General features: G+C 43.6%; 3 protein-coding genes across 3 annotated transcripts in view; all 3 read right to left on the bottom strand.

The window, feature by feature from the left end:
* Nucleotides 1–1,656: 1,656 nt before the first annotated feature.
* nkx6-1 (NK6 homeobox 1) lies at nt 1,657–3,350 on the bottom strand. The gene is made up of 3 exons (XM_022767410.1): nt 2,783–3,350; nt 2,471–2,643; nt 1,657–1,902 (listed from the first exon to the last, which is right to left on the bottom strand). The coding sequence occupies exons 1-3, from the start codon at nt 3,348–3,350 to the stop codon at nt 1,657–1,659; spliced, it is 987 nt and encodes a 328-aa protein (XP_022623131.1).
* Nucleotides 3,351–7,235: 3,885 nt separating this feature from the next.
* On the bottom strand, nt 7,236–12,510 carry rpl17 (ribosomal protein L17). The gene is made up of 7 exons (XM_022767405.1): nt 12,463–12,510; nt 11,962–12,012; nt 11,735–11,775; nt 10,521–10,655; nt 10,244–10,342; nt 8,127–8,318; nt 7,236–7,311 (listed from the first exon to the last, which is right to left on the bottom strand). The coding sequence occupies exons 2-7, from the start codon at nt 11,999–12,001 to the stop codon at nt 7,264–7,266; spliced, it is 555 nt and encodes a 184-aa protein (XP_022623126.1). The 5' UTR covers nt 12,002–12,012; nt 12,463–12,510; the 3' UTR covers nt 7,236–7,263.
* Nucleotides 12,511–15,564: 3,054 nt separating this feature from the next.
* Nucleotides 15,565–24,780, bottom strand: part of mfhas1 (malignant fibrous histiocytoma amplified sequence 1) — a 15,910-nt gene continuing 6,694 nt past the window's right edge. Inside the window, exon 2 of the mRNA XM_022767416.1 lies at nt 15,565–15,695. Coding sequence (XP_022623137.1) covers nt 15,565–15,695 — 131 coding nt within the window. The remainder of the gene's footprint in view (nt 15,696–24,780) is intronic.

Raw genomic sequence — 24,780 nt, forward strand, 5'->3', positions numbered from 1 at the left:
ATTATTATTATTGTTATTATTATTATTATTATTATTATTATTATTATCATCATCATTATTATCATTTTTATCATTATTATTATTATTAATATCATCATCATCATCATTATTATTATTGTTATTATTATTATTATCCCCTGTGATCTGCAGCACGTTCACCTCTGTCACGGTCACGTTATAAATAACCTGAACACGAGCTGTTTTCTCACGTGAAATCACTCTCATTCAAATGAGTCAAATGTAGATTTAAATAAAATAAAGTGTTTTTTTGTTCAGAGCTGAAATAAAATAATAAAATACTAATAAAATACTAATAAAATAACCCCGGTGTGGTGCGGCGGCCTGAGCTCCTCCTGCCCGCGGACAGCTGCTGCCTCCAGCCGGCACAGAGCCGCCCGCTGCCCGCTGAGTCCGCACTGACTCCGGGGAGGAGATGAACCAGAGTCGCTTCACTTTCTGTCGTTTTATCTTTTTTTTTTCTCCATGAATCTGATTTTTTTTTTTTTTAATAATCGACACATCTGCAGCGCCGCGTCACATCTGGATCCACACGTGATGAATTAAAGATCAGCTGCTCGTCGCTCCGCTGATTTTTCAATCTGAGAGAAAACGAGCTGATGATGATGAAGATGATGAAGATGATGAAGATGATGAAACCGTGAACACTGAGCTGGCTTCTTCCCAGACGAAGACTCTGATGTCACGGTTTGGTTTTACCGCCAAAAACTAAAGATCATTAAATCAGTTTCTGAAATGATTTTTTTCTCATCGAGAAAAAAAAGAAAAGTTTGAATTTAAGTTTTAAAACTTTTACAATTTTAACTTTAAACAACAATAACAATAATAATAATAATAATAATAATAATAATAATAATAATAATAATAATAATATCTGTGGCGGCAGTGGGAATAAAAGGGTGACATGATGAATATTGATTAGGATTTTGGGGCTGGTAATTAATTGGCCATTCTGCCCGTTATTATTAATGAATTAATCAATATCAGTTATTAATGATTTAAAAGCTGCATTAATTAAATTAATGAACGTGATGAAAACAAGAAGCAAACCTTTGAGTTTTTATTAAATAAAAGTGCATTACATTTACCCGCCATGATACACAGCTGCAGGCTTCACTCAACTCACACATAAATAAAAACCGCGTGTGTGTGTGTGTGTGTGTGTGTGTGTATGTACAGGTGCGTGCGGTGCGTTCAGGTGCTCCTCCTAATTTGAGACTGGTGGGTCAGGAGGCCTTCACGGACCCGCAGAAGAAGAAAAGTTTGTGGTTGTTTTTAGTATTTTTTTTTTAGAAATGTCGGAGTGAAATAGAAAAAAAGAAAATCATCAGGTCTGGGATCAGTTCTGATCAGGTCTGGGATCAGTTCTGATCAGTTCTGGGATCAGTTCTGACCAGGTCTGGGACCAGGTCTGGGATCAGTGCGTCTGTACAAAACACATAAATTATTCACAGCAGATATTTTCTATTCTTACAACTCACGGTTCTATTTACAATAAAGTCGCGCCTCCTCCGTGTTTTGGGCCTGAACGGGTCCGTGTCCGGTACCGGAGTCCCCCTCCTCCTCCACCGTGCAAAAACACAAGGAAACAAAAGGACCGGGGTCTGCAGCGGACCCCCCCAGAGTCTGGCCCCACAGTTACGAGCTGTCGTTCTCGGACGTGTGCAGCAGCAGCGCGGAGCCCGGTTTGTGCTTCTTCAGCAGCTGTGTGATCTTCTCGTCGTCAGAGTTCGGGTCCAGAGGTTTGTTGTAGTCGTCGTCCTCGTCCTCGTTGTCCGACGTCCCCTTCAGCCGCTCCGTCTCCGAGTCCTGCTTCTTCTTGGCCGAGGCCATCTCCGCCGCGTGCTTTTTCCTCCACTTAGTCCGTCTGTTCTGGAACCACACCTGGGTCACAAGCACACACAGGTCCGGTCAGATCCACCGAGCAGCTGCTCTCATTTACACTCATTATGTATTATTATTTTAAACACAATTCATTCTAATAATAACAACAACAACAATAATAATAATAATATGAATAAGACTTTATTATTTCTGCAGCGAAATTCAAACAGAAAAGTAAAAAATCTGCTGCAGAAAAAATAAAAAAACATTTAATAAATAAACCTGGAGCTGTCACGAGCAGTTTATGATTAAATGAAGCTCGTGCTCAGATGATAGAAAGGCCTCGTGGAGGTTTTTCATTAAATGACATTTTAACAGAAATAAAAGAAGAAGAAAAAAAGTGAATTTAATTTAAAACATCTTCAGAAAAAGAAAGAAAAATAAAAGCCTCAGTGTTTCAGCCTGGAGTGAAATTATTGATTGATTTATTGGCAAAATAAAAAATATTTAACTTTATTTTTCACTGCAGAAAAACAGATAAAAATAAAAATGCATGAAGAAAAAAAACTTTTTCTCTGATGAAGCTGATTTTTCCGTTCAGTAGTTTTGTGTTTGGCGGTTCTCTCACCTTCACCTGGCTCTCCGTCATGCCCAGGGAGTAGGCCAGCCGCGCTCTCTCCGGCCCCGCCAGGTACTTGGTCTGTTCGAAAGTCTTTTCCAGGGCGAAGATCTGCTGCCCGGAGAACGTGGGCCGGGTGTGTTTCCTCTTCCCGTCTTTGTCCAGTAACACGGAGTTCTGGTCTGAAACAGCCACAAAATAAAAGCATGAAACACAAACAGCTGGTTTTAATTAAGACAATTATTTATTTATTCTAATAATAATAATTGATTTTTTTATTTTGCTGTGACAGAATGAAATGTCTCTCTGGATGAAACTCACGGGGGGAGCAGGCGAACCGTGCGTCCCTCCAGTGCGGGCTCTGCATCACTCCCGGCCAGAAGATCGGCGTCCTCCCCGGCAGGTCCGCCAGGGGCTTCGGGTACCGGGCCACCGCCACCGCCGCGGCGCTGGGGCTGAAGTAAAGTCCGGGAGGCGGCGGGGGGCTGAGGCTGCTGAACCGGGGCAGCCCTGACAGGATCCCCGCGGAGGAGGACGCGGCAGCGGCGGCGGCGGCCACTGCCACCGTGGCGCCGGCGGAGGAGGCGGAGGGCCGGCTGAGGATGTCGTTAATCCCGTGCGGGGTGGCGGAGGAGCACTGCTGCGGGGAGCCCAGCCCCGAGGACAGCCCCGTGGAGCTCTTGATCCCCGGGGAGGACACGGCCATGCCGCCCGGGTTGGGAGAGGTGGTGGCCGGTGAGGTAGAGGAGTTGGGGCCGGTGGAGGAGAGCGGGTACGCCGGGTACAGCGGGGTCTTCATCTCGGTCATGCTGTGCAGAGCTGCCAGAGGGGGGGTGCTGAGGAGGAAGGCGCTCTGTCGGGACCCGTCCATCTGACCCACCGCTAACATTACCACCTCTCTGGAGGATCCGGGACGGCTGGACCAGGTCTCTGTGGGGGTCTGGGGCCCTGCGCACCTGACAGAGTCCGGACTAGAACTAAACCAAGACCCGCTCTTCTCTGGACTCACATTCAAAACCCATGTCAGACCCGGTCCGCCACACAAATCCAAATCCTCCACCTGGAACCAAAACCCCCAAAAGAAAAGAGTTCAGGTTCCCGCGCAGACAGTCCCGGGTCCGGATCCACTTCAGAACCAGGACGACAGGAGCCGGTTTCTGAGCTGAGCTGCACAAGTTGAAAGATAATAAAACTGATCATCTATTAGCTGCAAGTCCAAAGTTTGAGAGGAGGAAACGGAGAGGGGGGGGTGAAGCAGGGGTGGAGGGGGGGCTCTGTCCGGATTGGATGACCTGACAGTGACGTAGGGCCGTCGGATTTTAGGGGCGCCTCCTGATTGGCTGAGCAGTTCGGCTGTGATTTGCTGGATGAGCAAATATCAGGGAGTAAATGAGCGGATATCACTCCGCCTGATATTAAATGGACTTTTGTAGTTTTTAAAAGAAGAATGCGGAAGTGAGAGTCAACAGGTGAGTCGGGGGTTAAACAGGTTCAACAGATAGAAAGGAAAACATCAGCTGATACACTGTGAGTTTCATTATTTTATTAAAATCTCATTTAAATATTTAATGAGGCCGGAGGCCCTTTAACTATTACAGTTTTCCCTGAGCTTTCAACCATCACTGCACAGTCTTCTTCAGTTCAGCTGTCACAGGGATGAATCTGTTGGCAGCTTAATATCAAAGCATTTTATCTTGTAATTCACTGATGAAGACCATGAGATACGACTGAAAGCAGAAGAGGAAGCTGGTAAGTGGACCTTTATATATATTTATGTATTTATTAATTTATTTAAACCATATTTATTTAAACAGTTTTATACAGGCCAGTTCAGTGTTTCACAGAGGATAAAAACTGAATAAGAAAACTGACAGTGAGACACAATAAAATACATTTAAAACTATAATAATATTTACAAACTAAACATCAGAAAATATGTTCAAATTATTGATCATTATTTGTTAGTTATTGGAATGGAATAAATGAAGATTATTTGATCAAACTGTTTCATGTTGATTTAAATGGATTTAATTTGTGGATAATCCTAAAGGAGTCTGGGGTGGGAGGAGGGGCAGTGATTAACGAGCTTTAAAGGTTTCAGGCCTCAAACTACAAAATAAATACACATTTTTTTTATAACTATTCATATTTCAATCTTTTCAAAATTTCTAATTAAAAGGAAAATAGATGATTCTTCACTAATAAAGCTGTAACAGACAAACAGCATGGCTCTGTCCCTCATTAATAAATATGATCAATATATTATCATCTGTTTTCAGAAATCATCACATTTGTCTTTTATTCTTTTTACTCATCAATAAAACTCTGACTGCAGAGAGTCGTCCTCCCAACCAGCAGGGGGCGTCCTGCTGCAGACAGCAACTCCTCTCTCTCTCAACTATTTCAGAAAAAAATTAAAATAATACATTTTAAAAAATAATAAAAATGATTCAGTTCAGAGACACAAAAGCTTTACAGACGACATGCAGCTCACAGAAAACATGTAAATACAACTCAAATCTGGGCGGGGCTTGGTGACTGCTTTGTTGTGACATCACAAAGTTCCAGAAGTCCTGACGGCTGGTTTTAAGGCTCAGTTTCTGAATACAGGCTGTGTGCATTTCTCTGTGGACTGAGGCTTTGATACTTTCACAGTATTAATATAGAAGCTAGACCTGATCTATAATCACACTACACATGGACACAGACCTTTACACTGGAGGAGCTTTAAAGTTTGATGAGTTTCACTACAAATTAATGTTAAAAACTAAAAACTGTTTGTGTTTCTGTAAAAACACACAAACACAAAGAAAGTGTAGGTCATCAATAATCAGCTGATCAGAGGTTGTTTGACTCATGGACAATGTTTTTTATCTAAACTAATCTTTAAGTTGATTTGTGTCCCTGGATGGAGACACAGTGGGACAGAGTCGTGCTCAGGTGTGATCAGACTGCGGTGTGAAGGCGCCCCCCTGTGGTCAGTCCCAGAACAACACTGAGCTCAGCAGGTGGAAATATTCAGCTGCTGGAAAATGAGTTTAACTGAAATATTTGTGAATTAAACTCTTATAATTATAATAAAAACTCTAATATTTTACTGCGTCTTTTCACTTCCTGTCAGATGTTTGAGATGTTTTTTATTTTTACTCTTCGACTCTTTATTAAACTCATGTTCTTTGGATTTTTCTTTTATCCTGTTTTGCTTTTTATTGTAAAGCTCTTTGTGACCTTGTTAAGAAAAGTTCTGTATAAATGATTATTTTATTGTTTTTTATTATTAATTTTGTTCTTTGATGTTTGTTTTTCTTTCTTTGTAAAATATTTAGTTCTTGAAAAAACGCTGAACCATGATACAATGAAGAGGACGATTGGTCACGTGACCTACATGTGGCTCCATCACACCTGTGAATGCTGTTACTAACCAGTGACCCTGAAGCTGCAGGTGAAACACGTTGTTCACGCTCATTAAACGTCACCGTGACGTCGTCTCAGTCTGCGGTGGTTAAGTTCGTTCACACTTTGTAACTTTAATAAATGTATTTTATCAATAGTTATTAATATGTAGTTTTATGATGCGTTTGATTTTAATTCTACCTTTCCTTTGTGACCATGTGATGAAAACTGTTGTAAATAAAGTTTATCCCGTCTGTTTAATTAAAGGAGCAGAGACGCGTCACTTCAAACCAGCTGTTGCTCTGGGTTTAAATCAGACACGAGGCTTTAATGTTTGACGTCATGATTCATGTGTTCACCCTTTCATCCAGGAGAATGATCAGCTTCTACAGAACGTCACTGTGGGTTAATATTTAGCAGTTTCAATATGTATTTTATCACTTTTTTGCTTTTATTTCATTATCAATTTATTCTATTAATTACAGTATTTTATTATATTGATATTGACTTTTTCTTTGATAAGGTAAATCCACTAAATGATTGTAATTGTGCTTCAGCAACATGTTGAAAATGTGCCGCCAATAAAACCTGTTGAATGAATCACGTGACTGAGGACGAGCAGCTGCAGAAACATCAGGACGGAGTTTAAACAGCTGATTTACTTCAGATACTTTGAGTAAATTCATTAAACTGAAGATAAATGGAGTCGAACCTGTTTTATATGATGAGCTGAAACTTTCCTCCGTCACTGTGTTGGCAGGTCGGTCAGATGAAGACGTGCTGCTGCTCTTCAGCCACTGAGTTAAATACAGTTTGTTATAAACTGACATTAAGAGACAGAACTGACCGACAACCTGCTGCTTCCTCTCGCGCACAGGACCGAGTCCAACACCTGCACATCAGTCACGTCACTTCCTGTTCACGGTCCGGTGGTTAGTTCATGGTTTTATGACTGAAATAAGGTTTGTGGTTAATGACACATTTTATTCTACAACATAACATTCATCAGTAAAAACTGGTCCTGATTTCTTGAAGCGTTTACGTCTCGAGACGCTGACGGGCGACGCTCAGATTCACAGCTGATTCAGCAGCTCAGGGGAAATTAGTCTGGACCTGATTCCACAAGTGCAGAGGTTTTAAATCTGGACTTGTTCTAGATGCAGGAAAAAAAAAACCCCTGAAATTTCCTTTTTTCCATTTTCACAAACAGAATAAAAAAGTCTGACGGATCAGAACTGTGTTTTACAGAGATGTTAACCTCTGGGATCATGTCGCCCTGATGTCACGAGTGTGAGTGTTGTGGTTTTCAGGAAACATCTGGAGTTCTTCATCATCATCATCATCATCATCAACAACAACAACAAAGACCCAGAGACCTGAGTGACAACAAGTTCTGTTTATTAATATCTTTACTCCCGCGCCATCAGCTTCTGCTTCTTCAGCTTCTTCTGTGAAACCTGCAGAGACAAAGTCAGAGTCATTAAGCTGTCGCCGGGTGTGTGTGTGTGTGTGTGTGTGTGTACAGGTGAAGCTGCTCAGAGTTCAACAGGTTGTTTTCATGGGTAATCCAAAGGTGTCCTAAGAAGTCATCAGTGCAGCCACCAGAGGCAGAAGCAGACAGGTGAGTCGGTGCGTTCAGACACAGACACCTGTTCCTCTGCAACACGCTCATACAGACGGATCATCACTCCCTGCATCACTTCAACATCTCACCTCAACTCAAGCTTCTTTCTCTGTGGGACTTTCTCCAGATAACGTGTGTTTGGACGTCAGATCACAGACTGAACTGAATATTCATCCAGATGTTCGTCTCTAAAAACATCTGCCTCTTGCAAGTAAAGTGTTGTTGAGTCTCATGGAAGAAACAGACGAGCTGGACGATTTCACAACGGCTGCAGGGAAAGACTTTACTGTGTTGTGTGTGTGTGTGTGTGTGTGTGTGTGTATGTGTATGTGTATATATATATATATATATATATATATATATATGTGTAATAATATTTAAGTAGAAGAATGGAGCGATGAACTGATCTGACAGCTGTATATGCGTTTTCTATTACATGATGGTTGTGTTGTTAATCATCCTGTGTGTTGTACGTTGAGCCTCGCTGTTCGTGTTCTTGTGCTTCCTGTCTCTGCAGCGTTCAATAAATCCACTTTAACAGGTTCATCATCAAAGAACCAGCAGAAATATAAAGCTAGTTATTTATTAAAGACTTCCCTGATCAGTAACCGTGTCTGAACGCTCCGTCAGCCCCTCCCCCCTCGTTACCTTCTTCTTCTGAGCCACCTCCTCCTCCGGCTTGGGGACGATCTGCTCCTTCTCGGTCAGGATCATCTCGATGTGGCAGGGGGAGCTCATGTAGGGGTTGATGCGGCCGTGGGCGCGGTAGGTGCGCCTCCTCATCTTGGGAGCCTTGTTGACCTGGATGTGCTCGATGACCAGGGAGTCCACGTCCAGACCCTGGAACCACACACACACACAGGTGAGACACACCTTTACCTGACAGCTGTCCGTGCTCATCTGCTTCAGCGTTAAAGCAGCTGACAGTTACACACCGTGTTACAGTGACGTGTTCAGGACGTCAGCTTCACCTACACTAATGTTTGCTTTTTGTTCAACTGTTCACGCTGCAACTTTATTTCCAATATCAAACCTGTGATTTTCTAAATTAATTAAATCGTTATGTCTTTAATTCCTGGAACCTGATCTGATTCTGTTTGTTCAAACCAACAGTCTGAAGATGTTCAGGTTAATGTCACATTAAAGAGGCTGAAAGAAAAATATCAAACACTTTCAGTAAAATTACAAGTTCATGTTCTGACTGTTTTAACCAAAGTCTGACGTCCACTCGTTAGGAAGTTCCTTAAATGTCCTGGTCACATGACCGTCACATGACGAGACCGTTAAAGGTTCAGGTGAATCAAACTGTCCAGTGACACCTGATGACTGAACAGGTGAGGCATCATGTGGAAACTGCTGCAGATTCAGAAACAATTCTGACTTTAGTTTCTCTTCATGCAGCAGATTTAAATGTCAGATTCATGTTAGAGCTGCAACTATTTCCATTATTGATTAATGAGCCAAAGTGTTTGATTTCATCTGAACTGATCGGTTTGTTGGAGTGAGTGCTCATATTTTCCAACAGTCTTTAAACGTCTCGTTTTCTTAAACCATCAGTTGAAGCTGAAGCAGAAACTTGTCATGATCAATAAACAGCTGCAGATTCATTTCCTGTCTGATTATTGACAGAGGAAAACATGAGTGTGACCCGTTCAATGTTTCAGCAACAACATTTAAATCTACAGACAAACCAACACCTGCGTCCTCACCTGAAGCTTCAGAGCCTGAACTGACACCAACCAGGTGAAACAATCAGCCAGCATTTTAATTATTGATCGTTTATTTTTCAAGATGATGCCTCAACTCTCTGGTCACTGGGTTTGATGCTTTTCCTCTCACATTAAATTAAACTGAATCTTTTGTCAGTAAAATGTCTGACAGTGAATTCTGTTGTAGTTTTACTCAAAGATGTTTAGTGACGGTTGATCATCAACAGCACGTCAGTCTGAACCTGTTTGACTATAACTTTTAAAAACAGATTATAAACAGATTATAGTATCTTTTCCATGCAGCCTAACTACATAAATAATGTATATAATAATAATAATGTGTATTGACAGTGTGGGATCATGTTCCCAGACCTACAAACAGTAACAGTACCCCGTGTCATCCAGTGACTCACAGATCGCTCAGAGTTACATTTCATTTTCATGGTTAATACAAAGGTGTCCTAAATGGTCATCATCGCAATCTGTTCCAGGTGAGTCACTGAACTCAGGTACAGATTTTATATATATATATATATATGAAATATTAACTCATCCACAGGTTCAACATTTAGCTGCTCACTCGTTTCCTGTTTGAAGCCACAGTACAGGCCAGGTGTAAGTACACACCACTGTTTCTCACAGATTCAACATCTGGTTTAATGTTTTGGAAGTTAGAATTTCTTCCTGAAAGATATTTCAGTGAAAAATTGTCTTTAACAGTTCCAGAACAGAAACCTGTAAATCTCTGCTGCAGATTCTCCTGCATCAGATTCTCATGTCATCCAGTAACAAACATGTAAAAAATATTGTTCCTTTAATCTGTTTCTTCCTGCAGATCGTTTTCAGTGTTAGCACGCAGCAGCAGAGCGTCATCCACCACACATGTGATGTGAGGCCACAAATCTGTCACATCTGACAAAATCAAAATGAAAGGTTTGTTTTGGTTCAGACTAATTTTAATTCTATCTCATCTGTGATTTATCATCTAATTAAGCAGGAGTCAGTCGTGAGTCTGAGCTCTGTAAGAATCGATGAACGCAGCGTCAGTGAACGTACCTTGAGCTCAGCGTTGCTCTCAGCGTTCTTGAGCATGTGCAGGAGGAACTCGGCGCTCTTCTTGGGCCAGCGACCCTGAGTCCAGCCGAACTGTTTGGCCTGAAAACATCAAACCTGGTTAGAAGAAACGTTCCCTCCTCCGCTACAACAGGCTGATTTAAAGAAGCTGCTCAGTTTCAACAGAGTATTTTCATCTTGAATCCAAAGGTGTCCTAAGAGAGTCATCCCTGCAGCTTCTACAGACTCCACGCTGCACAGGTGTTCGCTCAGAACTCACCTGGGCACACCTGCCCACGCCGCCGTTGTAGCGACGGAAGGGGACACACTGGTGCTTGACGACCACGTCCCTCAGGTACTTGTTGGCCTTGCGGATGTGCATGCCCTTGATGGCCTGGGCCGTCTCACGGGTGTTCTGTTCACACAACGAGAAGCCACACAGATCAGACAGTAGTTACACATGACTAACACAATGACAGTAAAGGTGTGGAGGTTTGTAGACAGCCGTTACCTCTAAACAACTATAAGACTAGAACAAATAGCAAATATTAGAGCTGCACAACTGATCTCAATATATATGCCACATTGTTAGCATTAGCATTGTTAGCACCAGTGTTGTGGAGCTACAGAACTGCTCAGTCTATTGATCATATTCTCCACACAAAGGAACGTGTTTGTTTAGTACAAGAACCAACAAAAATCACATCTTTATATTTTCAGAGAAAATCAATAAAACAAAAGATCATTTCAACTGAAATCACAACATCTCCCAAAACAACCACAATGAGTTTAACATGTTGTGCAGCTCTAGTAAGTTAAGAACATTGTCATCCAGTGACTCACAGATCGCTCAGAGTTACATTTTGTTTTCATGGTTAATACAAAGGTGTCCTAAATGGTCATCATCGCAATCTGTTCCAGGTGAGTCACTGAACTCAGGTACAGACCAAATCATCTTATTTTAGATGTTGTCAGTAACTCAAACAGAACCAGGGCTGCAACCAGCAGCTCAAAACCTAAAGGTGTTCAGTTCAGCAGTGAAACTGATTGACAGATTATTGATCAACTCATTTCCAAATTGAATATCAGATATTTGCAGGTTCCAGCTTCATTAATGAGGAGTTTGTTTCTCTAAGTTTAAGACAGTTGGTCAAAACAAGACATGAAGACACCACCTCAGAAACTGTTCAACCAGTAATTACATAAGCTGAAGTAACTTCTACCAGTCTCTTCCATTAGTAATCAACTTTCATCAAGCTGCTGCACCGCCTGCTGTTTTACCTTTTACACAGTAAAGATGGATGAAGGTGAATCAATGATTAATGCTGATCACTTTCATGTCCAATTCAGTTTAGTATCAGACAGACATTTAACACATTTATCCATCACATATGTTCAGCTATAAACTGACCAACAGTCACTTTATCATTTAAACCCCAGACCAGTCTTCCCTTCAGACTCGGACCCACATGTGGACCATCAGCACCAGCTTACCTTGAAGTGAACCCGGAGGTTGGAGCCCCTCGACTTGCATGCTGCAATAAGAGAAGCAGGTTTTTAGAAACAGAATAAAAGCTTGTTTCAGCAGAAAGTGTCTGTTCAACATGTGGAAGCTCAGATTTCATTGATTTGTTTTCATGGTGAATCCAAAGGTGTCCTAAGAAGTCATCACAGCCACCGAGCTAACGCTGTTACAGACAGATTTTCCCGCTCTTACTCACATTTGGTCGGGTTCTCGGGGTCGAGAGAGTAGCGGACCATTTTGAGAAAATCTGTAAAGAGATTAAATGTTCAGAGTTCAACACAGTTCACAACAGGCTCCTCATGACTGCTGCTGGTTAGCATTAGCATGGCTAACAGCTCCAATTACTTCACTAAATACGACTCAGAAACAGCAGCAGACATTATTAAACACCGAGAGCAACCAGAGTCACAAACTACTGCAGAGAAATAACGTCTAAATTCAGATTAAACCGCGTTTAGTCCCGGGTTTCATCCTCAGACGCAGCCAACATGGCGGACAGCCGTGCTAGCCTCCAAACCGGCGTCTCCACAAATATTAAAATAAAACAAACTTTACGGCTCCAGACTCAAACATCTACCATCATCTCATGTGTTTAACGATGATGAACCAAAACCAGCGGGTTAAAAAGAGAGATGGCGAAGATTTAATGTAGATTAAAGACAGATTCTGGTCTTCATATGCAGAAGGGAGCTCCTACCTCTGAGGCCGCGGAGGGAAGAGGAAGTGCCGGGGCTAGCGCTCCTCTTCTTCTGCTTCTCCAGAGGTTCAGCGCCCCCTGGCGGACCGGAGGAGCACGGTCCTCAGAGGGACGGAGGGAGGAGGGAGGAGGGAGGAGGGGGAGTAACAGGTGAGTTAGATTAGAGACGGGAAACACCTTCACACGCCTGAGACTAAGATTCCCGCTAAAAACTGTTTACATACTTTCATCTAAATACCTCTTTCTGATAGATAGATAGATAGATAGATAGATAGATAGATAGATAGATAGATAGATAGATAGATAGATAGAAAATATAAAATAACTGAACATATGGATATATCTGTCATGCTATATTGATTTATCATGTGATATTTCTTTTATACAACAGTTCTATGAGCTAAATAAACAACAACAGATCATGATTTCTTTGTTTATTTCATCACAAATAGTTCCACATCTGGACAGGTACTGGACTGTTGCTAAGCAACACATAAAATGTTCCTGACCTGCACAGTGACACTAGCTGCTGCCTCGTCTCCTCGTTGCCTCAGGTGTTCCCTCAGGATCCACCTTCTTCCTCCATCCTCTCCTGACGACATCGTTTCATTCAAACCTTATTTCTGAAATATTTTCATCTTTGTTTGTTACAGTCTGAGATCGATAACGTTAATGTGACGCTGATTAACGGTTGATAGAACAGATGTGAGAGGAGTGATACATGGAGTGAAAAGTCCCAGAGCTGTTTTACTCTATATCAGCCTCTCGTCCAATCACATTACTTGGTCAGAACTAACTGTAGTATAATTAACTTTAACTAAGAAAACCTCTTAAGAGATTCTGTGCATCACCCTCAAGTAACTCCCTCAGCTGAGGAGAAATCAAACCTGAAGTGTCAGAAAACTTCAGGTGTTGTTGACAGCTGTTAAAATGAAACTTTTGAAGGAGTCAACATTTAATCTTGAGTCAGATCTCCGTCTGATTAAAGGAGAGAGCAGGTGATACTCTGTCGTTTTCTAACTGTTGATAAATCCAATAAAAAGACCAAAACCAAAACTGGTTCATTTTAAAAAAGATTCTCAGTCATTTCCTAAAACAGCTGCTCGCTGTAGTTTTTATCAAACGTGACTTAAACAGAAGGATAAAGTGTATCTGTTGGGGACTATTTTCAGCTGCGGATGAATACACGTTTGGTGCTTTTGCGTATTTTCAGCAGCAGAATGGAGAAAGTAGTTCCCAGTCATCAGTGTCTCAGCAGCTGTGGTCTGTGTGAACAGATCACATGATCACATGATAAACTCTGATGCAGGTTCCCAACCTGTGGACCAACAAATGATTTCCAACAATTTTGGTGAAAAGATGTAAATATTAAAAATATAATAAATATTCTTAATGTTTTTAAGTGTTTTAAAAGCAAATGATGTTTGTTGTTACAGGGCGTGATGTGCAGACGTCGGCTCTGACGTCGTCAGCGTGACAGCGACATGAACCAGACGACACGGTGCAGTGGTACTAAAGCCAGTTATTGGTTTATTTGTTTTTGGTATTTCATGTCGTCCTGTGAGATGTTGACCCAGCTACATAGAAAACCCCGTGTGACCTCACAGTGAGTCATGCTCCACGTTGCACTGTAAATAAAGTCGAAGCTCGTGTCAACATACAAAAATAAAGATATTATTTACATCAGAGAGAAACAACACGGCTCAGTGAGACACGTGAGACGCACACCTGATGGTATATACAGTCACTGTGTGTGGATGAAGTCTGACACAGGACACACAGTGCAGGTCCACATCTGGACTCATCTGGACTCGTCCTTGGCATTAAAGATGCTCTGGTTACTTTACATCGTCCGTACTGCAGGAACATCTGCAGCTGAAGCAAACATCTGTACAGGGAAGAGCAGGTTCCTGTTGTTCTGCTGCAGATGTGTTGGGGGGGGGGGGGCATGGACACCCCCCGCCCGTCACAATGAGGCTGTTTCTGTGTCACCAGCTCTGGTCTGGAACTGGTCCTAGATCAGATTCTAGACCTGATTCAACGAGCTCAGGTTCATCTGAACCAGGAGCGTCACAGGTTGCTCCACCCAGGAAGTGGTTACCATGGAAACTAGATTTTTCCAGGTCAGTGTTTCACGACCTGAGAAGCAGAAACAGTTTGATCGTCTTCAGTCTGATCACTTTAATATCAATGTTAATCATGTTGTGGATCATTTATCAATAATCTGTCAAACGTATTGATGACACAGAAACAGGCTGTCCTCTGCTGGAGACACAGAGACACACATATGTACATGTCTTCATGTCTTCTGTCCTGATGTCCTCATGGTCGTCCTCTCCACACAGAGCCGCGATCAGACACAGTCTGATGTCTCTGTCCTCTGTCCTTGTCTCTGTCTTCTGTCCTGGTCTCTGTCTTCTGTCCTTGTCTCTGTCCTGATCTCTGTCTTCTGTCCTGGTCTCTGTCTTCTGTCCTGATCTCAGTCCTGATCTCTGTCCTGGTCTCTGTCTTCTGTCCTTGTCTCTGTCCTCTGTCTTTGTCTCTGTCTTCTGTCCTTGTCTCTGTCCTCTGTCTTTGTCTCTGTCTTCTGATCTCAGTCCTCTGTCCTGGTCTCTGTCTTCTGTCCTCTGTCCTGGTCTCTGTCCTCTGCCCTTGTCTCTGTCCTCTGTCCTTGTCTCTGTCCTGATCTCTGTCCTGTTCTCTGTCTTCTGTCCTGGTCTCTGTCTTCTGTCCTGGTCTCTGTCTTTGGGGGGGGGTCAGAGAGGAGACGGGGGTGGGGGGTGGGGGAGGGTCCAGGCTGAAGTTCGAGCTCATCATCGCTCCTTAAAACAGTTCAGTGTCAGTGATGAGTCAGAAACGACCTGGAAGAGAAGAGACACAGATCAACATTGACATCATCAGTGACATCATCAGGTCAGACAGCTGTCACATGATCAGCTGCTGTGATGACATCAGAGGTACCTACATGTGAGGCAGTGAGGAGGTGACGCCGCTTCAGCCGGAGGTTCAGGTCAGTGGGGGTGGGGTGGTGGGGGGTTGTAGAGGTGACACAGTGAGACGAGCCGACCGGGGGGGTCAGGTCCAGGCCTGGGGGGGGGGGGGTCATTTGAGACAGGGGCTGACCACGGTGGGAGTGGGGGGGTAGACCAGAGCCACGTCGACCCGCTCCGAGCCGTTCTTTGGACAGATGATCTCAGTCAGACCCTCGGGCCGCGGCTGGCTCAGCAGCTCACCTGGAACAACAACACACCTGTACTGTGACATCATCACCTGTGACATCATCAGCTGCAACAACAACACCATGTCACCAATTCACCATGTGTCACTTTTATCACTTTTATCTGCTGCTGCGTTTGTTTTTGTTGTATTTAATATTTCTTATATGTAATTGTACATTTTATATTTTTGTATATTATTTTATATTATTTTGGAAGATATTATATCATCACTTTGTGACTCTGCTACTGTCCCACTGTGGGTTAATAAAGGAACATCTGTCCTATGTGACCTGATCCAGCAGATGGCAGCGTCTCCACCCTCTGACCAGCAGGGGGCGCCGAGTCCTTCAGACTGAGAGCAGCTCAACACACCCAGGATCTTTACCCCTGAACTCAGTATTTCATTTACTAACATTCAGTACTTTATATCTTTATATCTTTATATCTTTATACTTTTTACAAATGAAGATGTTACATATAAACATTCTGAATGATGATCTTCACATATGATGATTAAACTACCAAGCACAATTTTAATATAATGACAGAGAGGATTAAACTATAATAACAATAAAAATAATAATAATAATAATAATATTTGCTGTGATTATTATATTCATCATGTTGCTGAGGTCGTTGACACAAACCTCATTTCTTTATTTTCTTATTTCTTGAGACTTAGTTTTCTGTTTGTTTACTTTGCTTTTGTGGAAAATAAACTGTTTATAAATGTATAAATGTGTTATTATATTATATGTATTATTATATTATTATGTCATAAATTAAATCACAATTTTATTATAATTTAAAATTGATATAATTTATACATTTATAGTTGGTGATGTACCAAAATCACACACAGTAAACCTTGTATCTTGAAAAACTATTTTAATATAATTCTATTTTATATATAATTCAAATGAGACGAAAATATCATGTCACTTACTCAGGACAGACACACACACACACACACACACACTAAGCAGTAAGAAGGTTTGGATGGAGCCTGCAGCCTGAACTCAGGGCTCAGAGCAGCAGCTGTTTGTTTCCTGTGAGCGGCCATTGTTCCTGTTGTCGTGACGTGGTGACTGTTCACTCATGTTTTCACATTGGAGATTAATAAAGATTAAAATGGGTGTGAGGACGTGTGGCCCTGCCCACACACACACACACACACACACACACACACACACACACAGTTCTGCTACTGTTTGCAGAGTTCAGACCTCTCAGGTGGTCTTCAGTTCTTATTCCACATCTGAACAGACTCCCAGAGACTAGACACTAGAGACCAGAGACCAGAGACGAGAGTCTCTGAGTCACAGGTATGCAGGTGCTGCCCCCTGCTGTCAGACACAAGCACCGCCTCCCTCAGCCATGATGACATCACTCTGTTATTGTCCTGGATTACATTCACATATTAAAACCTGTTTTCAGGACATGTCCATAAGACCCTGATCTGGATTTATCTGCCAACCACAGACTGACCTGATTTCACCGTCAGCAACACACACACACACACACACACACACACACACACACACACACAGACTGTTGGATCATGAACCTGAATATGATCCAGACTCTGAGCCGCCACATTCAGATCAATGTTCAGTCTCAGGACTTCATGTCACAATCCAGGTTATAATCCCAGATCAACAGAACTCACTTTAATCTGTCACAAACGATCCATAAAGACAAACATGTAGAATCAAATAAATCCACTGCAGTCGTCAGACAATGTGCAGTAACTATTGATTTTATAAAACACAGTTAAGATAAAAAATCTCACGCTCTAACATCTTTTTACTGTATTAAATATTATATTATACATATAATATTTAATATTGATTTCCATATATATGTAAGATAATTGAATATTATATTGAATGTTTAGGATGGATAATATTGTGTTTTCCTCAGGTCTGACGCTGGCACAGCTTGTTGTTGTTGAGAGGAAACATTTGAAAGTCACACTCTGCTTCCTGTAGAGTTTAAATGCAGCGAGCTCAAGGTGACAACTGAAGAAGAAGAAGAAGAGATGGTTTTAAATAACTCTCTACGTCACATCTCCCTCTCTGTTTGTGTTTCATGTTTTTTAAAGTCGGAGTTCTTCCTCTGAAGCAGCTCATACATCCAGCTGTGTCCTGAACTAGGTCACAGCCTGACTCCTCCTCCTCCTCCTCCTCCGCACACTGTGACTGAGAGGAGTCACACACTGACCCACTAAGACCTGACATCAAGAAACAGGAATGTCCAGATCCCCCCCCCCAAACACCATCAGCAGGTAGACGAATCATTTACATTCCTGCTCGGCTTGTTTCCCTGCCAACTCTTCCTCCTCCTCCTCCTCCTCCTCCTCCTCCTCTGCTGAAGGCCTTAAAAGGAAGCGGCCTGTTCTCTGGAAGCAGGAGAAGTCTTCCTGTCTCCAGGAACCTCCCACTGGGACGTTGGACGTTTGGAGTCTCACTGAGCTTCATTGACAAACCGCTCACACATCCAGTCTGAACCAGAGGAAACCTCCGCTGTGATGAACATGAACGTAGTCATTCATTCATTCATTCACTCACATCCTCAGATCATCACGCAGGAAATAAATTAATCAACTCATATGTTATCACTAATCAAAGAATACAACACATGAGAGCAAGTGTGTGATTAGCATATTAGCATAAACCTGGATGTAGCTACAGATCTGATACAGCTTTGCTTTGCTGCAACTACAAAATCCCCCATAATGCACATGTGCAAACAGGAAGTGCCAAAACGTCTTCATGGGTTTATAATCTATAATCTATAATCTATAATCTATCCAGGTTAAACCCAGAGAGCTGTCTGTGTTAATGTCTGAAGAGACTTGATGTGTGTGTTAGAGCATCAGCAAACCTGACCTGTCAACCACACCACACAGGTGTGATGGATCTGCTCAGGTGAGTCTCATCCTCTCATCCTTTTGATACAATGCAAAAATTCAAGATGGCCGCCGTCTCTGGCGAGGAAATGTTTTTTTTTGCAATAAATTCATCCACTATTTTGTCATCTGAATAATCCAAGTGTCATGTGACTTTAACAATGTAGAAGGAGAATTTAATACATAAAACTTGCTAACTAGCCTAGCGCTAGTGAGTTAGCCTAGCGAGCTAATGTTAAGACAAGTAAACAAGTAGACTGTCCACTCTTAAAGAACTTCTGGTTCTTCATTCATAATAAATTGTTTGTAAATACATTGTGTTTCACATCATGTTAGAATATGCAGAAATAAAAAACGTAAGAGTCGTGACGTCCTCATCGTCTCAAACACAGAATGATTGAAATCTGTCTGTGGTAAAATTCCCTCAGAAGGGAGAAACAAACAAGTTCTGGTGCTTGTGTCCACGTTCCACCATCTGCTGACCTGCAGCCAATCAGAGGAACCGACTGAGTCCACACCCTCTGACAGAACCAGGATCAGGTACTGAACCTGGACCAGGAGACAGACTCAGCAGTGATGGATTCTTATTAGTGTGAAGACAAACGAGCCGAGAGTCAGTGCTCATCTTCCTCCTGCGTCACTCATCATCCTGCAGAAACTGATGAAATATTTACTGTCTCCGGTCTAAAATAGAAATGTGGCCATCACACGATGGCGCCACACAACCACACACACATACACATACACATACATACACACCACACACACACACACACACATTACACATATACCACACAACACACACACCCACACACACACACACACACACACACACACACACACACACACACACACACACACACACACAGAGCTGTGAACCAGGTCAGGCTCAGGTCCCAGAACAAAAGATCATATGTGATGTTGTGAAATCAGCTTATGTCACAAAATAAAACCTAATCCACCTGAGTCGACCCCGGCTGTCCCATAAACACACACACACACATGCATCGGGTGGAGGGTGGTGTGTGTATGTGTGTGTGTGTGTGTGTGTGTGTGTGGGGGGGGGGTTGTCATAGAAATCTGCTTGGAAATCAAACAAAAGACGTTTGTTTGTTCCAGCTTCAGATTTTCTCTCATCATCATCATCATCATCATCATCATCATCATCATCATCATCATCATCATCATGCGTCCACACAACTTTTTATTTTAAAACTTTGTTTTCAAACGAAAACAATCTCTACACTAGACTACAACACAACCCCTGAGTTTTCAAAATAAAACACAACCCCTGAGTTTTCAAAATAAAACACAACCCCTGAGTTTTCAAAATAAAACAGGTCCAGCAGAGTTTTAAGAACATGTGAAGAGCAGCAGAGAGAGAGAGAGGGAGGGAGAGAGAGAGGGAGAGAGGGAGGGAGAGAGAGAGGGAGAGAGGGAGGGAGGGAGAGAGAGAGGGAGAGAGGGAGGGGGGAGCTGCTGCTGTAAGACACAGAGGCCATCAGCTCAGCCTGAGGATTAACACTGACTGTGTTCAAACACACACACACACTGTCAGCAGTCAGCAGACTCCATTTCATGCTTCTCTCTTCCTCTGTGTGTGTGTGTGTGTGTGTGTGTGTGTGTGTGTGTGTGTGTGTCTGTGTGTGTGTGAGAGCTCAACAGCTGTAACACCTCTGGTCTCTACCTGTCTGAACCAGTGGAGCAGACAATCTGCTTCCTGTTTACACCAGCATGCACATGCTCAGTGCACGTGAACGGTCATGTGATCCGTGTTTTCAGGTGTGTCACGGAGCTCAAACACACAGAGGATTTTAAAATGAAAACATGAGTGAGGCCGTCGTCTGAACAGGAAACGACCCATGAAGCTCTGATCTCTCAGACTCTGTAGAAACAGAGGAGTGAGAGTCTGTCGGTGGATGAAGATCTGTGAACTGGAGCGGAGGATCAGACTGTGGAAACAGAGGAGGAGACTCATCCGCTCCGACCGGCAGCTGGATCCTCAGGAATGTGTGGCCTACTTCCACCGCACAGGAAACCTCCACAAATAACTCTCCAGGTCCAGAGTCTGAGACCAGGTCCAGGGTCTGAGACCAGGTCCAGGGTCTGAGACCAGGTCCACAGTCTGAGACCTGATCCAGGGTCTGAGACCTGATCCAGGGTCTGAGACCTGATCCAGAGTCTGAGACCAGGTCCAGGGTCTGAGACCAGGTCCAGGGTCTGAGACCAGGTCCAGAGTCTGAGACCAGGTCCAGGGTCTGAGACCAGGTGTAGGTGTGTGAGGATCAGAAGACGACTGATGGTCTCAGCTGATATTCTTCTTATTTACATTCCAGAGAGTCAGGAAACGGAGAACTGAAGGGAAAAGTAGATCCACAGGTGTGGTGGAGGGATACTCATCTCGAGCAAACAAACAAACAAACAAACAAACAAACAAACAAACAAACAAACAAACAAACAAACGAAGCAGAACAGAATCTGTCTGACAAGGAAGGAAAAGTGTCGATGTTTCAACTTTCTCTTCTGTAGTTCACAAAGTCGTGAACCTGAACCACATCTGGACTCCAGAGCTCTGGGATTCCCCTGGAGACACACACACACACACACACACACACACACCCACTGTGTGTGTGTTCCAGCTGCTAACATCTGCTGTGTAACGAGATAAGCTGCCCTCGTGCCGCTGAGCAGGGATCTGCCACACACTAATATGTTCACAGCACAGACACAGAAGATGCTGCTCATTGTGTTACCATGACGACCAATCAGTGTCGTCACTTTCCTGTGATCTCTGGTTAGAGATATATTATTATTTACATATTATTTTGATTTATTTTGTATTCACTTCTTTATATTTGTGTGATTTAGACTCAGATCATCAGTGTGTCAGTCCGTCTGTCAACACCTTCCCCTCTCTCTGTGGCTCTCAGCTCATTGGTTCCTACTGACGATGTAAATCTGTAAAACTCCTCACACATATCAAGTGTCACTTTAAAAACAGCTGCTGACTGTTCATCATCTTTAACTGTAAGTCTGTGAACAACCAGGTCAGAAACAAGAGAGACGGACTCCTCCTGAGCACTTCCTGTCTCAGCTTCCACAGAACAGGGTGAAACAGGAACAGGACTCTGAGTCTGAGGGTTTCTGTTCCTCATATAAAACCTACAGCTCATATCATCACCGCATGGATCACTGCATTCCTGGTGGATCGCTCTGTTTCTCTTCCCTTTGTGATCACACACACAGAAATGGAAATATTTCCCAGAGTTCAGTCTGAGCATCAGAAACCTGCGAGCAGTGTTGGATGTGGTCTCTGATGAACCTGTTCAGTTCATCAGTCTGTTAATGAGTCACGGCCTCGTCTTCCTCAGTGACTCTGTCTGAACACGAGCCGTCACAGTACAATCAGCTGATCATCACAGGACATCCTCCATGTTCACGCCCCCCCCAGTCACATGTCAGAGGTAGTACAGCAGGATTACTGCAGGGTGATGTAACACCAGATTACTCACGTACACCTTTCACTGGGAGCTACGCTAACGAGAAGCTAAGCTATCACAGACACTCTGCTGTTTGACAAAGATCAGGACGTTCAGAGTCGCACATGTTTCAACCTGAAACACACAACAACTACACTTCAAATAAAATACAGGATCAACAATGTGGACAACGTGAAGTTTCCATGACAACCAGATTAATGAAGATCATGTGATGTGACTGAAAGCTTCACTCTGTCCTCAGGACGTCCGCTCAGTGATCTCTGTGAGAACCACTGGACGGATGGATGATGGATGGATGGATGATGGATGGATGATGGATGGATGATGGATGGATGATGGATGGATGGATGATGGATGATGGATGGATGATGGATGGATGGATGGATGATGGATGGATGATGGATGGATGGATGGATGATGGATGGATGATGGATGATGGATGGATGATGGATAGATGGATGGATGGATGATGGATGATGGATGATGGATGGATGATGGATGGATGGATGATGGATGATGGATGGATGGATGGATGATGGATGGATGATGGATGGATGGATGATGGATGGATGGATGGATGATGGATGGATGGATGGATGATGGATGGATGATGGATGGATGGATGATGGATGATGGATGGATGATGGATGATGGATGGATGATTGATGGATGATGGATGGATGGATGGATGGATGCTGAACCACAGACCCCAGGACAGGCCTCAGATCTGAGTGTGCTCCGGTTGAGTTTCAGTCTGCACTGTTTTTAGCCGTGTTATCCTACGTGACATTTACAGTGCTGTAAGTGGATGATGGGTTGGATTATCTGGAGTCGTCAGCAGAGACCACAGACCGCTCTCAGGTTCAGGTCTTCACTGAGCAGCTGGTTTGTGCAGCGATGAAACGGCCCGGTCCGGCTCCCTCATGAAAGAGCTTCTGTTCGGGCCTGAGACCAGGACCTGACGGTCTGGTAACCCTCTGTGCTCGGACAAAGACTCTGTTCAGAGCCGCCGTCAGCTGAGATCTGTCTCTGGAGAGAAACTGACGCTCTGCTCTATCCCTGATGTTCATGATGTGAATCTGTCTCCGACTCGTCGATAAACTCTGATCCGAACCTGCGTCTCACTCATCCTCCTCAGACCTCAGTCCACATCTCGCTCCGACTCTGTGGTTTTTGGCCGCAGACTGAGGTGGTGTCATTTCCCAGCATTCAGCAGCAGCTCAGTGTTTTTACTGTAATCAGTGTTAGAGCAGCAGAGCTCAGTGGTATTTCCTTTGGCTGCAGACGCCGTCTTTCCTAACATCACCACAGCAACACAGAGCTGCAGCGAGGACAGAGCGAGGACGTCCACGCGTCTCTGCTTTAATCATTCTGATGCAACAACAACACAAACAAACTCATCTCTGTTCATGAGACTAATGAGAGTCCAGAGTTTCACCTCGTTAACAATGTTTTTACATGATACAGACACATGACGATGAAACAATCATCAGCACCATGACTGAGTGTTTCCACCTTGACCTGGAGTGAACCAATCACAGTCTCATAAACACAGATTCAGGGTTTCATACGTCACAGACCTCAGGAACCAATCCTGTTAACTGGTGGGGACGGGGGGCGGGGCTAAATACACCTGAAACCTCATCAGTACAGAGAGAGAGTTAGCATTAGCACAGACGCTAACACTGTGTCAGCCACTGCCAGTTACAAGCTAACAAACAACATAAACAAATAAAAGATGCTAACTGCGCTAACCGCTCTGACCCGTCTGCTAGTCTCTGGTTCTGGTCTCAGACTCTGAGTCTGGGTCTGACGGAGGTGGGCGGGGCACAAGGCCTGATCCAGATTTCTCAATCAGGAAGTGAAAGTAGACCGGGCCGAGGTTCAGAGTAAACACTGCACATGTTGGCACAATGTGCGTGAGTGTGTGTGTGTCTGCAGGGAACAAACACTGAGAGACACACCTGAGAGACAGGTAATGCCCCGCCTCCTCTGTCTGCTGTGTTGTGACAGCGTGAGATGAATCAGCTGCGACTGACTCGCTGTTCAACTGCTGGATCTGGATCTGGGTTTAATCCCCACAGATCCTTTAACTGGATTAAGAGGAGCCGGCTGAGCAGCAGGGAGTCGCACTGAGACACGGGATCCACAGCAGGAGTGAGAGTACTGCCACGCACGCACACACGCACGCACGCACGCACGCACGCACAATTATAGTTGATCAACAGAACATTGATCTGAATCATCTGATGGTTCAGTGAGGAGGAGGAGCGTCAGAGTCACCTGATGATGTCATCACACAGGTGTTGGTCCCCACAGTGACTGTGTCTGAGCTACAGGCTCAGACACCTGCAGGTACGTCCAGGTAACGTCTCGTTACCGAGGAAGCTGCTTCATGGTGCGTTCACTGACACAAACACTGAGGGGAAACACAAGCAGATCTCTGGTGACGTGCTGCAGCCCACAGCGTGACCTCTGACCCTGAGCATCAAGCTGCCGGAGGTAAATCTGTCACCTGAGGCTCTGAGAGTTTGTTTTCTGATGTTTATTTTAGATTGATTGATTATTGGAGCCAATAATCAGCTGATCAGCCGTGACGTTTAAAACACGTCTGAGACTCTGAGTCTGACCTGAAGTCGGGATCATCGTCCTCTGTGTCCGAGCTGCAGCTAATTCTGTGTCCGGCTAA

The sequence above is a fragment of the Seriola dumerili genome, unplaced genomic scaffold (assembly GCF_002260705.1).
Source record: "Seriola dumerili isolate Sdu_G_001 unplaced genomic scaffold, Sdu_1.0 BDQW01001186.1, whole genome shotgun sequence".
NCBI classification, from domain to species: domain Eukaryota; kingdom Metazoa; phylum Chordata; class Actinopteri; order Carangiformes; family Carangidae; genus Seriola; species Seriola dumerili.

Bases quoted from the DNA above. Each gene is read 5' to 3' on its own strand.
- rpl17 (XM_022767405.1), bottom strand. From the start codon at position 12,001: ATGGTCCGCTACTCTCTCGACCCCGAGAACCCGACCAAAT. The intron at 8,319-10,243 runs GTACGTTCACTG...GTGTGGTTCCAG, and splicing joins AGAGCAACGCTGAGCTCAAG to GGTCTGGACGTGGACTCCCT. The intron at 7,312-8,126 runs GTAACGAGGGGG...TTGTCTCTGCAG, and splicing joins AGGTGGCTCAGAAGAAGAAG to GTTTCACAGAAGAAGCTGAA.
- nkx6-1 (XM_022767410.1), bottom strand. From the start codon at position 3,350: ATGTTAGCGGTGGGTCAGATGGACGGGTCCCGACAGAGCGCCTTCCTC. The intron at 2,644-2,782 runs GTGAGTTTCATC...TGGCTGTTTCAG, and splicing joins ACGGTTCGCCTGCTCCCCCC to ACCAGAACTCCGTGTTACTG. The intron at 1,903-2,470 runs GTGAGAGAACCG...CTTGTGACCCAG, and splicing joins TGACGGAGAGCCAGGTGAAG to GTGTGGTTCCAGAACAGACG.